This window comes from Centruroides sculpturatus, unplaced genomic scaffold, assembly GCF_000671375.1.
Source record: "Centruroides sculpturatus isolate CEXI.00-Female unplaced genomic scaffold, Cexi_2.0 scaffold1009, whole genome shotgun sequence".
Classification (NCBI taxonomy): domain Eukaryota; kingdom Metazoa; phylum Arthropoda; class Arachnida; order Scorpiones; family Buthidae; genus Centruroides; species Centruroides sculpturatus.
In genome coordinates this window covers 309,780-324,490 of record NW_019385199.1, presented here as the reverse complement: position 1 = coordinate 324,490, position 14,711 = coordinate 309,780, and the positions used below count along the sequence as shown (strand labels likewise).

The following is a 14,711-nucleotide window of genomic DNA, read 5'->3' as shown; positions in this document are numbered from 1 at the left end:
AGAACGTATCTAAGCGTTATAGGGGTCTACTGTAGAATAACTGTCGACGTTTCAACACCAGAAAGAAAACCAAATACAAGGTTCTCTTGTATGTTGTGATGGCATATGACCTCCGCCCATGCTGGTTAACTTAGTCAGTTATACCGAATTATAAGGTTATACCAGATGTTGAGAGGATGGTTGAAGGTCTTAGCAGCATGTATAAGATACATTAGGATAGTATAATATGTGCTAGAATAAAAAAGGGAAGAACTTAAATCTAAAATTAAGAATATATTAAGAGGTGGAATTTTTTAAAAATAATAACGGAATACCTGTAGGGTGTAAAATAATTCTGATGAGATGTACAGAGAACATAGACAAGATATGAGAGCTTAAAAAGAAGTGAGTAATCCTTGTAACATAGACAGAAAGTTTGGTGTGACTTGCTCAGTAGGGTATGATAGAGGGAGGGTGGTAGAACATCTTAATTAATGGGCTTTGCTACTTAAGAATGGCTGCCAGATGTCATTTATGACTGCACTTGTATTTAAGTTCATTCTGTGTGTTTCTTTAGTTTTAATAATTTCAATGGTCCAAAGTAGGTTAAATGCTATCCTGAGAACACAGTTAAATGCGAAACACACAGTTAAAGCAATAAACACACATGTCATCCCAGTACTCGCATACTCTTTTGGAGTTATATGTTGGACTCACACAGATCTTGAGCAATCCAAAGGAAAACAAGAACAACACTTACTAAGCATAAACATCATCCTAAATCCACCAAAGAAAGATTAATAGTTACTAGATAGCCAGTTAATTAAAACTAAAATTAAAACCCAAAAAAATAACAACTGTGACCTTTAAACTGAAACTAAAATTAGAAACATCATCATAATTAATTTAAAATAAAAATAAAATTAAATTAATTGAAACAATATTTCATAAAGTGTGGGTAAAGTATTTGTCTGTCTTGATTGATTTGATTATATTTTATCCAGGCAGAATTGAGTCTCTATAGCACTTCTTTTGTAAAGTGTTAGTTTTGTTTTCATATGGTGTTGACAGAACAGTCTGTTTAAAATTATCTTAACTTCAAAACTGTCTAATTTCAGGAATTACTTTTAAATATTTTCTTTAAAATAAGTGAAAACTTTATTTGAAATTATTACACAGTTAAATGCAGGAGACCATAAATATGGGAAGATTCTTTTAGATATTTAATTTTTTGCATCAAAACTGAATTTGACTCCACTGTTCTGTAGTCTGCATGCTGTACAAATAGTGATTTTATGTTGAGATGATGTCGTCGTCTTGATAACACAGCAACAGTCATATTTAGAGGCTTCAGTCAAACTTTTAAAACAGGAATAAAATATAATGGTTTGTTCACAAACCTATGGATTTTTGATACTATCATCAGGAGATTATTCATAACCTTTATTTTTAAGATGAAATTTAAAATTTATATACTTTCCCCATTATTGTTATTTTTCATGTAACCTATATGATTAGTAATTGTACTTAAACTGAAATGTTATCCTTATAATGGTAATATAATATACCTTGCTGGAACAATCGACAGTGTCTAAGCAAAGAATGTTTTTCTCCGTGGACTCTGTATACAGGTTTTTTGTCTTTTTTATCATATTATTTTTCAGCGTCTGTTTTTTAAAATGGTTTTTGATGCTCAATATTTTGTATTTATATGATCATACAGGAGACGTATTAAAAGCAAGGATTATTAAGAATATAATTAATATATTTTTAATAATCCTTACTATTATATAATAATATACTGTATAGTTAATTACTAAATTTGTTTCGTTGGTAAACTCATTTTAGTCAAATTAACAAGTATTTTACTTTCCCAGCTGTTATGTATACATAACAAGGGAAAGTATTGGAATTGCATCAAATTTGACCGTCTGAGTTTTCTGCAAATTTCCACGTTTTTCAGACTTTTTAAACCAAAAAAGGGGGGAATTTGTGTGTGTTTTGCTACGGCATCTATTCACTTCATCATTACTCCAGCCTGAGATATTAAATGAAATTTGGCATGGTAGCTTATGTATAAGGGAGCATTGATGCTATTAAATTTTAGTTTTGAAAGGTCAAGGGGGTGGAAAATTAGGGTGTCATGTGTCATATCTCATGTGGAGTTGGATGTAATGAAGATTTTATTTGTTGTTGGTATTTAGTTTTTGTTTTTTAAAACTCATTTCTTTCCTGAAAATTATGCTTTTTGCCAGGTTCTACACATTTCTTGACTAGGACACATGTTTATATAATGAAAAGTTAAAAATTTGACTTAAATTTACACCAATCAGAAAGCCCCTTTTCCTGCAGACTTTTTGCCTTGGGTGTCTCACTCTCAAACATCTCTGGCTACATCCCTGCATCAGATATCCAATTACAAAGTATATGGGCTCTTATGGGAGAATTTCGCATGTTTATCTGGCTACCTACATTGCCAAGAAGATTTTGTCCAACTATCTTTACTTGATAGTCGGACAAGATCTCGGCATTGTCCAGCATCGAACACTAGATTTTCAGTGCCAGATGTGCCAAGATGTATCATTGAGATTCAATTCATTGAGGCTTTTTCTTATAATCTATCCAATAGTTGTATGATGGCAGTGAGAATATACAGCTCCATTCCAAAGCAGGCATAACAAGTACTGTACAGATGAACTCAATGTTCGAATCAGCTGCTAGATGGAGATGTGTGAATATAAACGGTCAACAGGATACCCAACATTGGATATCAACACCAGATAGGTGCAAAATTAGGCTGATATTTTTGATCTGATTAAAGAGCAAACTTTATTAAATTAACCACTGTGGCTAGCTTGACCATATACTCATTGCATTTTTGAACAAACTGTAGAAATATTATTAATAAATTAAAAGATATTTCGCATATTAATAAAAATTTTTTATCCACTTTAGTGTAACGGTTACATACATTAAAGCAAATGGAGAAAGAATCACTGCAACAGGGAAAGAAGGTGACAATCTACTTGATATAGTTGTCAACAATAACGTTGATTTAGAAGGATATGGTAAGTTTACATTATTTTAAGTAATAATATAAATAGTTATTGAAAAATTCTCTGCAGAGAACGAATAGTTTTGCATTGTATGGCATTGGATGAGTTTGAGTTTTTAAATTTAAAATGTTTTGTAAAATGTGCATCAGTGTGAATGAAAGATAATGATATAGATAAAATATTAAAGGAAAGTTAGCAAAACTGATAAATGACAAGTAGCTAATGTTGGAATAATGTAACCATGTATTTGGCCATATTGCTTTATCGGATCTCACCATATTCAGTCCAACAAATGCAATGTGCCTTAGCAACTGTACTGGCAAACTTTTTGGTGAATATCAGAACACATTTTAGTACATTGCAGTTCATGATATGCATTGATTATTGTGCACCATGAATGGCAATGTATTTGATTCATACTGCAATATATACGTACATTGTTATACACATAACTTTGATCATCTTTTAAATATTAAGTATGATTAAAGAATATCAAAAAGTATGCTTTAATAATATAAAACAATATGATGAATTAATATTTTTTTAAACAGCATATTAATCTGTAGAGAAGAATTTTCTGTAACTTTCTAAAAATTTTTTTCAATATTTTAAAATTCAAATAAATTCCTAACATTTGTGCATGTTTTAAAAAATAATTTTATAAAAATAACACTGGAATTTTTTAATTATCACCACCACTGTTTATCTTAAAATCATTTTAAAGCTGTATATTTTTATGTAATGGCAATGTTATTTAATTTCTTTTATTTTAATTGATTAGGTGCCTGTGAAGGAACCCTGTCGTGTTCCACGTGCCATCTGATATTTAAGCAGAGTGACTACGACAGATTGGAAGAAGAACCTACAGATGAAGAACTGGACATGCTCGATCTGGCTTTTGGAAGATCACCCACGTAAGTATTTTAAACATTCAAGAGTTGCTTTAATAATAGCTTATAAATATAAAATGATGCCCAATTTCAAGAAAATATACTCTTACTCAAAAATTAACTTTTTCTGTCAAATAATCTGCTTTGGCATAACAAATTTGAAATTGATAATGTCAAAGAAGTAGGTATCTTATAATCTGAAATGCCCTGCAATTAGGCATTGTCCAAAAAAAAGCTGACGTTACCTTCAAATAATTTCAGTGTCAGATATACTAGTATTTTACAAATCAGAATTTGTTTGGACACTTTCACTAAAACTCCAGGTAGTAACGTGTTCGGTATGTTCAGTAAGGTTTTTGTAGGTTTTTAATTCAATTTTTAACAGTGTAATCATGCATTGTATCATCATCAAACTGATTTAACCTATCTTATGTTGAAATTTTTCTCCGTTGTGTGTGCCGCCATGTTGAATTTTTGTTGATGTTAAGCCTAACAAAAAGAAACTTTTTTTAAATAATAATCGTAGCTATTGTATAGTTAAAAATTATTCTTTTATTTTGTACAAAAAATAAATATACAGTAGAGCATCGTTTATCCGAAGGAATTTCAGTCAACAAATTTAAATTTTTGCCAGTGTTGTGGCGCTGTAATCTTTGGCTATGTCTTCGGCTACTCAAATATTTTATGTTTTTGATACTAAATTAACTTCTGAAGTATAATTTTTTTATTGTTTTTATATTTTTCAATATATTTATTTTGTTTGTACAAAATAAAAAAATAATTTTTAACGATACAATAGTCTTCGTTGGGCTTAACATCGACAAAAATTCAACGCGAAGCGACACGCAACGGAGAAAAATTTCAACACAGGATAAATTCATATATTTTTTCGTACATAATTGGTTATCCGAAAAATAAGTTATCCGAACAACCCCAGTCCCCAATTGATTCGGATAAACAACGCTCTACTGTATTGAAAAATATAAAAACAAAAAAATATATATTTTGAAAGTTAATTTTAATATAAAAATTATGATGCATAGCGACATCTAGTATCAAAAACATACTGATACCGTAACAAGATATAGCGGGTTTAACCTGGCGGGTCAAAGGTCACAACCTCGATTATATATCGGGAATAACACAGGATAGGTTAAAGATTGTGCTTAAACAAACAAATTAGTAGTATTTATCTGCTTATGCTGGTACAAAATACATGACAATGTTGTTTCTTATTTTCTATGGAACTGTTTCCTGAAATACAAAAATAAACATTTCCATTGAGAATTACAATTGTGAGAACCATGGGGGTGTAGAGAAGGGAACTCTAAACCTCTCTTATCGGTGATGGGCTGGCTAAGCCCATTCACTCAATGAATGGCTAGGATGGTTATAAATCGAGGTCGCGAAGGTCATTGATAAGGTGTCAGCAATACATGAAGGATGACACTTATATTAAATATGCTATGCTTATATTTTACTAACTAAAGAATACAAAAAAGAAAAGGATTAAACAAGATATTTGATATAAACATAACAATTCTACACAATTCTATAAGATTACGGTTGACTGACATTAAACAGTCCCATTGTGAAAGAAGTGGATTGACATAATTCGTGTCTCTAGTTATTTTATTGACACTAGTCTAACTTATAAACTAATTTTTCCCGAGAAAGAGAGTCTAGTCAATTTTTAAGTAAAATACATCTATGTTTCACTGGTAAGGCAACTAAGTCTGGGACAGCTCCAAAGTGGCGAGTTAGAGGTCTGAAGTAGTGTTGTCGGGTAGGAGGCTTTCTTTGGATGATTGCCCCGATGATCGGGTGTGACCCCTTTTTATACCCATTGCACGTGAGAACTGATTCAGGTGACTTTGATTTAATAAATGTGTTCTAAGTTTGATTTGGGTCTGATATGGGCTGTCAAGAATCGGATGTTTCGACGATTTATTGACACCTTCTATTCAGTATTGTTACTTGTTTTATCTTATAAATTTGTTTGATTGACAGTTTATCATGACTAATCATCTGTTTTGACTAACTTTGTAACATAAATCCAAATATTGGTGATTCAGAGGGATATTGGAGAGGGAGTGTTATCTTTCAATCAGAAAGTTCCCAGTGAAGATCTGGATTCCCTGAGTTTTTCCTTCTGATTTATAATTAGTAGGCTAATTAGCTCGACTGGCTCTTCACACAATGTAATATAATGGAATTAGACCCAAACATATAATATGCTGTTCTCATCTGTTATTTACATTTAGTTAATCTGGTAAACTGTATAAATAACTGTTTAAATAATGGTGAAGCACTGCTCTGAAAGATAGAAAATAGAACATAACTTCAAACATCTAACACTATAGCATAACTTGACGATGACAACCGAAAGATGTTGAAAATATTAAGGTTCGAAAAACAAAACACTTGAAACTTTTAATTACTGTCATATGACAGTATTTATATAGATATGTACTTAAATTTCTATTTTATTTATTTATTGTTTATTATTAAATATTATAAATTACAGTAGAGCGTTGATTATCCGAATGCCAATCAACCAAAACATCGGTCAACCAAAAGCGTTCCAGTCGGACTGTGTCATGCTGAATCGAATGTTTTTGATACTAGATTAACTTCTAAAGTATAATTTTTTTGTTTTTATATTTTTCAATATATTTATTTTGTTTGTACAAAATAAAGAAATAATTTTTGACGATACAATAGCCACAATTATTATTATAAATTTTTGTTAGGCTTAACATCGACAAAAATTCAACATGAAGCAACACGCAATGGAGAAAAATTTGAACATGGGATATATTAATATACTATTATTGGGATATACTAATATACTATATTAATAATGTATTTTTTTCGTACATAATCAGTTATCCGAAAAATTGGTTTTCCATACAACCCCAGTTCCCAATTGATTCAGATAATCGATTTTGGAAAAATGGTTTAAGTGAATAAAACTGATTTCAGATCTTTAACAGAAGTTTCTGATGACAATGATACACATTCTCAACTTAAATAATTATGACTTTTAACATTCTTAATGACTAAAATAAATTTTGTATTAAAAAAAATGTTTTCTATGAAAAAATTACATACATCTGTACAAAAGTTGTGTATTAAATCAAATTACATGCATCATGTAATTTAGTTTAGTACTTATGCTGTGCAATTTAGTACATAATATATACATCATGCATCTATATTAAATCAAATCTCATAAATTAGGTAATGTAATTAGTTATAATTAACTAATTAGTCTAATTATAACAAACATATTCAATAATAACAAATAACTATCAAACAAACAATATTTCTGGTTTAAAACTTTGAAAAAACTATTGAATTCCTGAAGATGAATTAAAACTGTTTATAGAATGTCATACAAACATAAATTATAACAAATGAGATTTTTAATCTTTTCTTTTACACACACTCTATTAGTTTGTTCATTTTTTTCAAATTTCTTCAATATTTTTATTAATAATGACTATCTGTATTAAATTTGAACAGTTTCTGTACCATGACTTGGTTGGTCACAACTTTCCTTCATATTTGATGATAGCATAGGGTGATAGAATTACAATGCTTCATACATAGTTTACTTTCTAACAATCATATTCTGTTACCTTTTTTTCTTGGACATTGTAAATATAATAATAATAATTTTTATTTTCGTAATATGGGATATTCCCGTTACAAGGGGGAACATAAATTAACACATTTGATGGTTAACATTAATAATAGTATTTATCTCGAATTACAAAAAGATATTTTTATTTAAGTCTCATTATCAGATTTGTTACTGGCCTTCCCGGACAATTTAACATATTTAGTAAAAAAATTGTATAATCTTGTTATTATAGTGGGGCTCATTTGAAACAACTTTTTATAAAATTCACTAGTTGATTTACTCTCAGATAAAGTAGAAATACCGTATTTTTACCTAATCTCTGTACAACCTCTACATGTACATATTATATGGAAGATCGAAATTTGCTCCTGATATAATTTACATATTTCTCTGCTGATCCTTATATAATTCTGATCCACTAATATATAAAAACTGTTTAGTCGGAGCTGCATATAAAATTTTTTAATTATAAACGGTAGGTGAAAATTGATGTATTCGTTTGAAGGAGGAAAGTTTAAATTCTCCATATACCAGGGATGGAATTTTGAACTCTGTAATTTAAGTATTTCTTGATGAATAGAATTGTTAAACACATTTTCTATTAACGTACGGTTACCAAATTGCCAGTCTTCTTCTGTATTTCCAAATAAAATAGGAGAAATTCCATATTTAGCCAGCATTTGACTATATTTAGTAAACCAATTGTTGACATAATTTTTCTTTGTTTCTGTTAGACTTTTCAGATTATTTAATATGGTCTTAATCCAAGGATGATCACTGTTAATCATTCTTTTATAAAATTTTTGTATTCTTGATACCAAATAGGGCTCCAATTGTAGTCGGTTTGTGTCAGGACATTGTAAATATGTGAGATGTGAAAAATTCTGAAAATACTCATTACCAACTTTTATTTTGTTGTAAATGCTACAATGCATTTTTTAAATGTAAAATATAAAACAGTATCTCTCCAATATCATAAAGTTACTAGTGTCATAGGAGAAACTTCTTAACATATAGGCATTAAATTACAAATAAATGTCGCTAGATTAACGAGCGCTTTTGACGATAAATATTTTCGTCTTTGTCAGGTTGATAAAAACGGTTAGTCGTTTTTTTAAATATGAATATCAAAATATTCCAACAGTATTAACATTTTCGAACAAAAGCAACGGTGGAATGTAAGATAAAGAATTTAAATAAAAACACGTGTGGTTATAATGCGCATGTGCTATAAGTCTCCAAACTGTGGACCTAGAATTGTTGGATTTAATATGTTGGTAAGGAGGGCCTCCCAAATATACATGAGGTTTCTGTTATTACAATGCCTTAGTATCACCACCTGGTCCCACAACAGGGTGTGTTGGTGTTGCAACACCATTCTAGCGAGCTCAGTTTCACTTTTGCCTGCCCTGATAGAACACTGATGCTTCGAAATGTGACAAGACAACATTTCAGGTTGTCTCGCCAATATAGTGGGTGCAACCACCCAACATATTTTCCAGTGGGATAGAATAAACCCCAGATCTTTCTAGTGTGGAAGTAGGATCTTGTTAATCTAGCGACATTTATTTGTAATTTAACCCCTTCATTCCCGATCATTAATTAAATTGATATAAGATTAATATTAAAATACATTAAAAATACTTAAAACTGAAAAAAAACGAAATAAATGCGTTAATTTTGAAGAAAAAGCTTCAAATTTTATTTTCTTTTGTTTCGCCTTTCTGTGAAATTTAACACCGATGAGTCATTGCTTACACAGCTGGGTGACCTTGAACACAGCTGGAGTCTGATTTCCCGGGACATTCCCATGTACGCCGCGGGAGGTCAAGGGTTTAAAGTAGGGTGGCTATGACCAACACGTAAATTTTTAAATATTTTTAAAAAATTAAAAATTTTATTGCGATTTCCGACTCCTCCTAATTAATTAATTTTATATTTAAAAAAAATATAGTAAATAAAAAAATTAAAAAACCATTGGAGGTCGTTTTTGACATCAGAAACTAGCTTTAAATAACTTTACCGAATGAAAATCCGTGCACTACAACTTAGGAACCATGAAATAAATTTGATAAAAAACTCCCATTAAAAAACAACTGAGCCTTAATCGAGCCTTATTAAAGGCTAATTAAAATCGCAATAAAATTTTTTCACGCGGGCAAAAAATTTTGAAAAAAATTTGGGGACCTAAAAAACATTCCGAAAATTCAAAAAAAAAATTTTTTTTCAAAAATGGCCTTAAGGACCACGTTTTTCGTAAGGCTATGTAGGCTTGACGTATATATACGTCAATGGAGACTAAGGAGTTAACGCCTATATGTTAAGAAGTTTTTCCTATTAAATGATCAGCATGCTGTCTATTTCTGAATTATAGTTGCATATATTATGAGGCTTACTCAAGTGTAAGTATGTGATACTTCGAATTTTAACAAAAATCAATTGTTGATGTCATACTTGCTCAACAATTGTTGTCTTCAGCTGTCTGACAAAATCTTCCCTTATGCTTTCTTGACGGTGAAAACGACACATTCCCGTGATCTGCAGACCTCTTAGCCGGACAGTGTCACACTGATATCGGATTTGACGGCTGAAAAGTCAGTCGTCACCAGTCACTCTTGTATTAACCTGTCCTACGTTGTTCCCGAAAATATTTGTGTTGACCTCATTGACCTGCGTGGGCAATCCCGAATATTTTCGTGTNGCCGATTCTTTTCTTCCAGTTTAATCTAAATTTATTAATTAAATATTATAAATACGATAGAATAGGCAGTTGTATGTTGCCAGATATCAATTAATTTAAAGGTTTCATTTAAATTTGTTAGATCATCAGGAGGGATATAAAAGAACATTAGTTTATTTTTTATATTTGCAAGAATAGATTTGTTGATTGAAATAAAAACAGAATGCAGTAGTCAGATTTTTTTTGTTTGTATTATTCAATATATTTATTTTGTTTGTGCAACATAAAAAAAAAGAATTTTTTACGATACAGTAAACATGATTATTATTTTAAAAAAAATTTAGGCTTAACATTGACGAAAATTCAACATGGCATCACAGGCAACAAATAAAAATTTCAACATCGAATAGGTTAAAGTCATAGAAATTTTTCCTGTGTCAGTGCAAATTTCTGTGCTCAATCAGTACTCTGTCGGATTTTCACATTACTTTCCACTCTGGCTAGAAGAACTTTCTTGATCCAGACTTTATATTATGTTATTAGTACACATAGTACAGACTGGGTACCGCATTGGCATAACCGGGTATGATGTACAGTTACAACAAAAAAATTATACAGAGTATTACAAGATAAGCTGATATATGAACAGTAGAAAAAAAAAACAATAAAATAAAGTGAATAAAAAGATAAGATAAAATAAAGAAAATATGAAAAACATATAAAAGCAAGCTATATATGTGTTAGTGGCCAAACTAGTTTATCCTACGCATGTCAGGATATACTAGTTTAGCTTAGGATAATCTAGTTTGGCCTAAATACTTTAGAATTAACTAGTTTGTTCTAGGCCGAACTGATTTAGAATTTTAAGTCAGGCCTGGCCAACCAGAATTGTTTCTTGGGCTACTTTGATCATGCATAACATTACAATTGGCCACAATTTAGGCAAACATACTTTTAAGAAAGTAAAACATACAAAATGAATAAGATTTCATTGTTATATCAAGAGTTCATACTTGCAGTTGCACATTATAACAATGACACATGCAAATTTTCATTTATTTAATTGTTTTGGTTACACAAAATGGAAATCGAAAGTTTTAATAGATATATTATATCACTTAGCGAGCTACACAATTTAATGTGTAATGGGTTGGCCAGGCCTGATTTAAGTATATTAANACAATCGACAGTGTCTAAGCAAAGAATGTTTTTCTCCGTGGACTCTGTATACAGGTTTTTTGTCTTTTTTATCATATTATTTTTCAGCGTCTGTTTTTTAAAATGGTTTTTGATGCTCAATATTTTGTATTTATATGATCATACAGGAGACGTATTAAAAGCAAGGATTATTAAGAATATAATTAATATATTTTTAATAATCCTTACTATTATATAATAATATACTGTATAGTTAATTACTAAATTTGTTTCGTTGGTAAACTCATTTTAGTCAAATTAACAAGTATTTTACTTTTCCATCTGTTATGTATACATAACAAGGGAAAGTATTGGAATTGCATCAAATTTGACCGTCTGAGTTTTCTGCAAATTTCCACGTTTTTCAGACTTTTTAAACCAAAAAAGGGGGGAATTTGTGTGTGTTTTGCTACGGCATCTATTCACTTCATCATTACTCCAGCCTGAGATATTAAATGAAATTTGGCATGGTAGCTTATGTATAAGGGAGCATTGATGCTATTAAATTTTAGTTTTGAAAGGTCAAGGGGGTGGAAAATTAGGGTGTCATGTGTCATATCTCATGTGGAGTTGGATGTAATGAAGATTTTATTTGTTGTTGGTATTTAGTTTTTGTTTTTTAAAACTCATTTCTTTCCTGAAAATTATGCTTTTTGCCAGGTTCTACACATTTCTTGACTAGGACACATGTTTATATAATGAAAAGTTAAAAATTTGACTTAAATTTACACCAATCAGAAAGCCCCTTTTCCTGCAGACTTTTTGCCTTGGGTGTCTCACTCTCAAACATCTCTGGCTACATCCCTGCATCAGATATCCAATTACAAAGTATATGGGCTCTTATGGGAGAATTTCGCATGTTTATCTGGCTACCTACATTGCCAAGAAGATTTTGTCCAACTATCTTTACTTGATAGTCGGACAAGATCTCGGCATTGTCCAGCATCGAACACTAGATTTTCAGTGCCAGATGTGCCAAGATGTATCATTGAGATTCAATTCATTGAGGCTTTTTCTTATAATCTATCCAATAGTTGTATGATGGCAGTGAGAATATACAGCTCCATTCCAAAGCAGGCATAACAAGTACTGTACAGATGAACTCAATGTTCGAATCAGCTGCTAGATGGAGATGTGTGAATATAAACGGTCAACAGGATACCCAACATTGGATATCAACACCAGATAGGTGCAAAATTAGGCTGATATTTTTGATCTGATTAAAGAGCAAACTTTATTAAATTAACCACTGTGGCTAGCTTGACCATATACTCATTGCATTTTTGAACAAACTGTAGAAATATTATTAATAAATTAAAAGATATTTCGCATATTAATAAAAATTTTTTATCCACTTTAGTGTAACGGTTACATACATTAAAGCAAATGGAGAAAGAATCACTGCAACAGGGAAAGAAGGTGACAATCTACTTGATATAGTTGTCAACAATAACGTTGATTTAGAAGGATATGGTAAGTTTACATTATTTTAAGTAATAATATAAATAGTTATTGAAAAATTCTCTGCAGAGAACGAATAGTTTTGCATTGTATGGCATTGGATGAGTTTGAGTTTTTAAATTTAAAATGTTTTGTAAAATGTGCATCAGTGTGAATGAAAGATAATGATATAGATAAAATATTAAAGGAAAGTTAGCAAAACTGATAAATGACAAGTAGCTAATGTTGGAATAATGTAACCATGTATTTGGCCATATTGCTTTATCGGATCTCACCATATTCAGTCCAACAAATGCAATGTGCCTTAGCAACTGTACTGGCAAACTTTTTGGTGAATATCAGAACACATTTTAGTACATTGCAGTTCATGATATGCATTGATTATTGTGCACCATGAATGGCAATGTATTTGATTCATACTGCAATATATACGTACATTGTTATACACATAACTTTGATCATCTTTTAAATATTAAGTATGATTAAAGAATATCAAAAAGTATGCTTTAATAATATAAAACAATATGATGAATTAATATTTTTTTAAACAGCATATTAATCTGTAGAGAAGAATTTTCTGTAACTTTCTAAAAATTTTTTTCAATATTTTAAAATTCAAATAAATTCCTAACATTTGTGCATGTTTTAAAAAATAATTTTATAAAAATAACACTGGAATTTTTTAATTATCACCACCACTGTTTATCTTAAAATCATTTTAAAGCTGTATATTTTTATGTAATGGCAATGTTATTTAATTTCTTTTATTTTAATTGATTAGGTGCCTGTGAAGGAACCCTGTCGTGTTCCACGTGCCATCTGATATTTAAGCAGAGTGACTACGACAGATTGGAAGAAGAACCTACAGATGAAGAACTGGACATGCTCGATCTGGCTTTTGGAAGATCACCCACGTAAGTATTTTAAACATTCAAGAGTTGCTTTAATAATAGCTTATAAATATAAAATGATGCCCAATTTCAAGAAAATATACTCTTACTCAAAAATTAACTTTTTCTGTCAAATAATCTGCTTTGGCATAACAAATTTGAAATTGATAATGTCAAAGAAGTAGGTATCTTATAATCTGAAATGCCCTGCAATTAGGCATTGTCCAAAAAAAAGCTGACGTTACCTTCAAATAATTTCAGTGTCAGATATACTAGTATTTTACAAATCAGAATTTGTTTGGACACTTTCACTAAAACTCCAGGTAGTAACGTGTTCGGTATGTTCAGTAAGGTTTTTGTAGGTTTTTAATTCAATTTTTAACAGTGTAATCATGCATTGTATCATCATCAAACTGATTTAACCTATCTTATGTTGAAATTTTTCTCCGTTGTGTGTGCCGCCATGTTGAATTTTTGTCGATGTTAAGCCTAACAAAAAGAAACTTTTTTTAAATAATAATCGTAGCTATTGTATAGTTAAAAATTATTCTTTTATTTTGTACAAAAAATAAATATACAGTAGAGCATCGTTTATCCGAAGGAATTTCAGTCAACAAATTTAAATTTTTGCCAGTGTTGTGGCGCTGTAATCTTTGGCTATGTCTTCGGCTACTCAAATATTTTATGTTTTTGATACTAAATTAACTTCTGAAGTATAATTTTTTTATTGTTTTTATATTTTTCAATATATTTATTTTGTTTGTACAAAATAAAAAAATAATTTTTAACGATACAATAGTCTTCGTTAGGCTTAACATCGACGAAAATTCAACGCAAAGCGACAAACAACAGAGAAAAATTTCAACATAGGATAGGTTAATATATTTTTTCGTACATAATCGGTTATCC

The 14,711-nt window shown here is 30.3% G+C and overlaps 2 protein-coding genes across 2 annotated transcripts in view; both read left to right on the top strand.

The window, feature by feature from the left end:
* Positions 1-1,566: 1,566 nt before the first annotated feature.
* LOC111636046 (adrenodoxin-like) lies at positions 1,567-4,382 on the top strand. Its single transcript, XM_023381203.1, has 3 exons — positions 1,567-1,610; positions 2,935-3,047; positions 3,817-4,382. The coding sequence occupies exons 1-3, from the start codon at positions 1,582-1,584 to the stop codon at positions 3,951-3,953; spliced, it is 279 nt and encodes a 92-aa protein (XP_023236971.1). The 5' UTR covers positions 1,567-1,581; the 3' UTR covers positions 3,954-4,382.
* A 7,058-nt stretch (positions 4,383-11,440) lies between these two features.
* LOC111636050 (adrenodoxin-like) overlaps positions 11,441-14,711 on the top strand; it is a 12,515-nt gene continuing 9,244 nt past the window's right edge. The window contains exons 1-3 of the mRNA XM_023381207.1: positions 11,441-11,487; positions 12,812-12,924; positions 13,694-13,826. Of these exons, the coding sequence (XP_023236975.1) occupies positions 11,459-11,487; positions 12,812-12,924; positions 13,694-13,826 (275 nt within the window). The 5' untranslated portion in view covers positions 11,441-11,458. The remainder of the gene's footprint in view (positions 11,488-12,811; positions 12,925-13,693; positions 13,827-14,711) is intronic.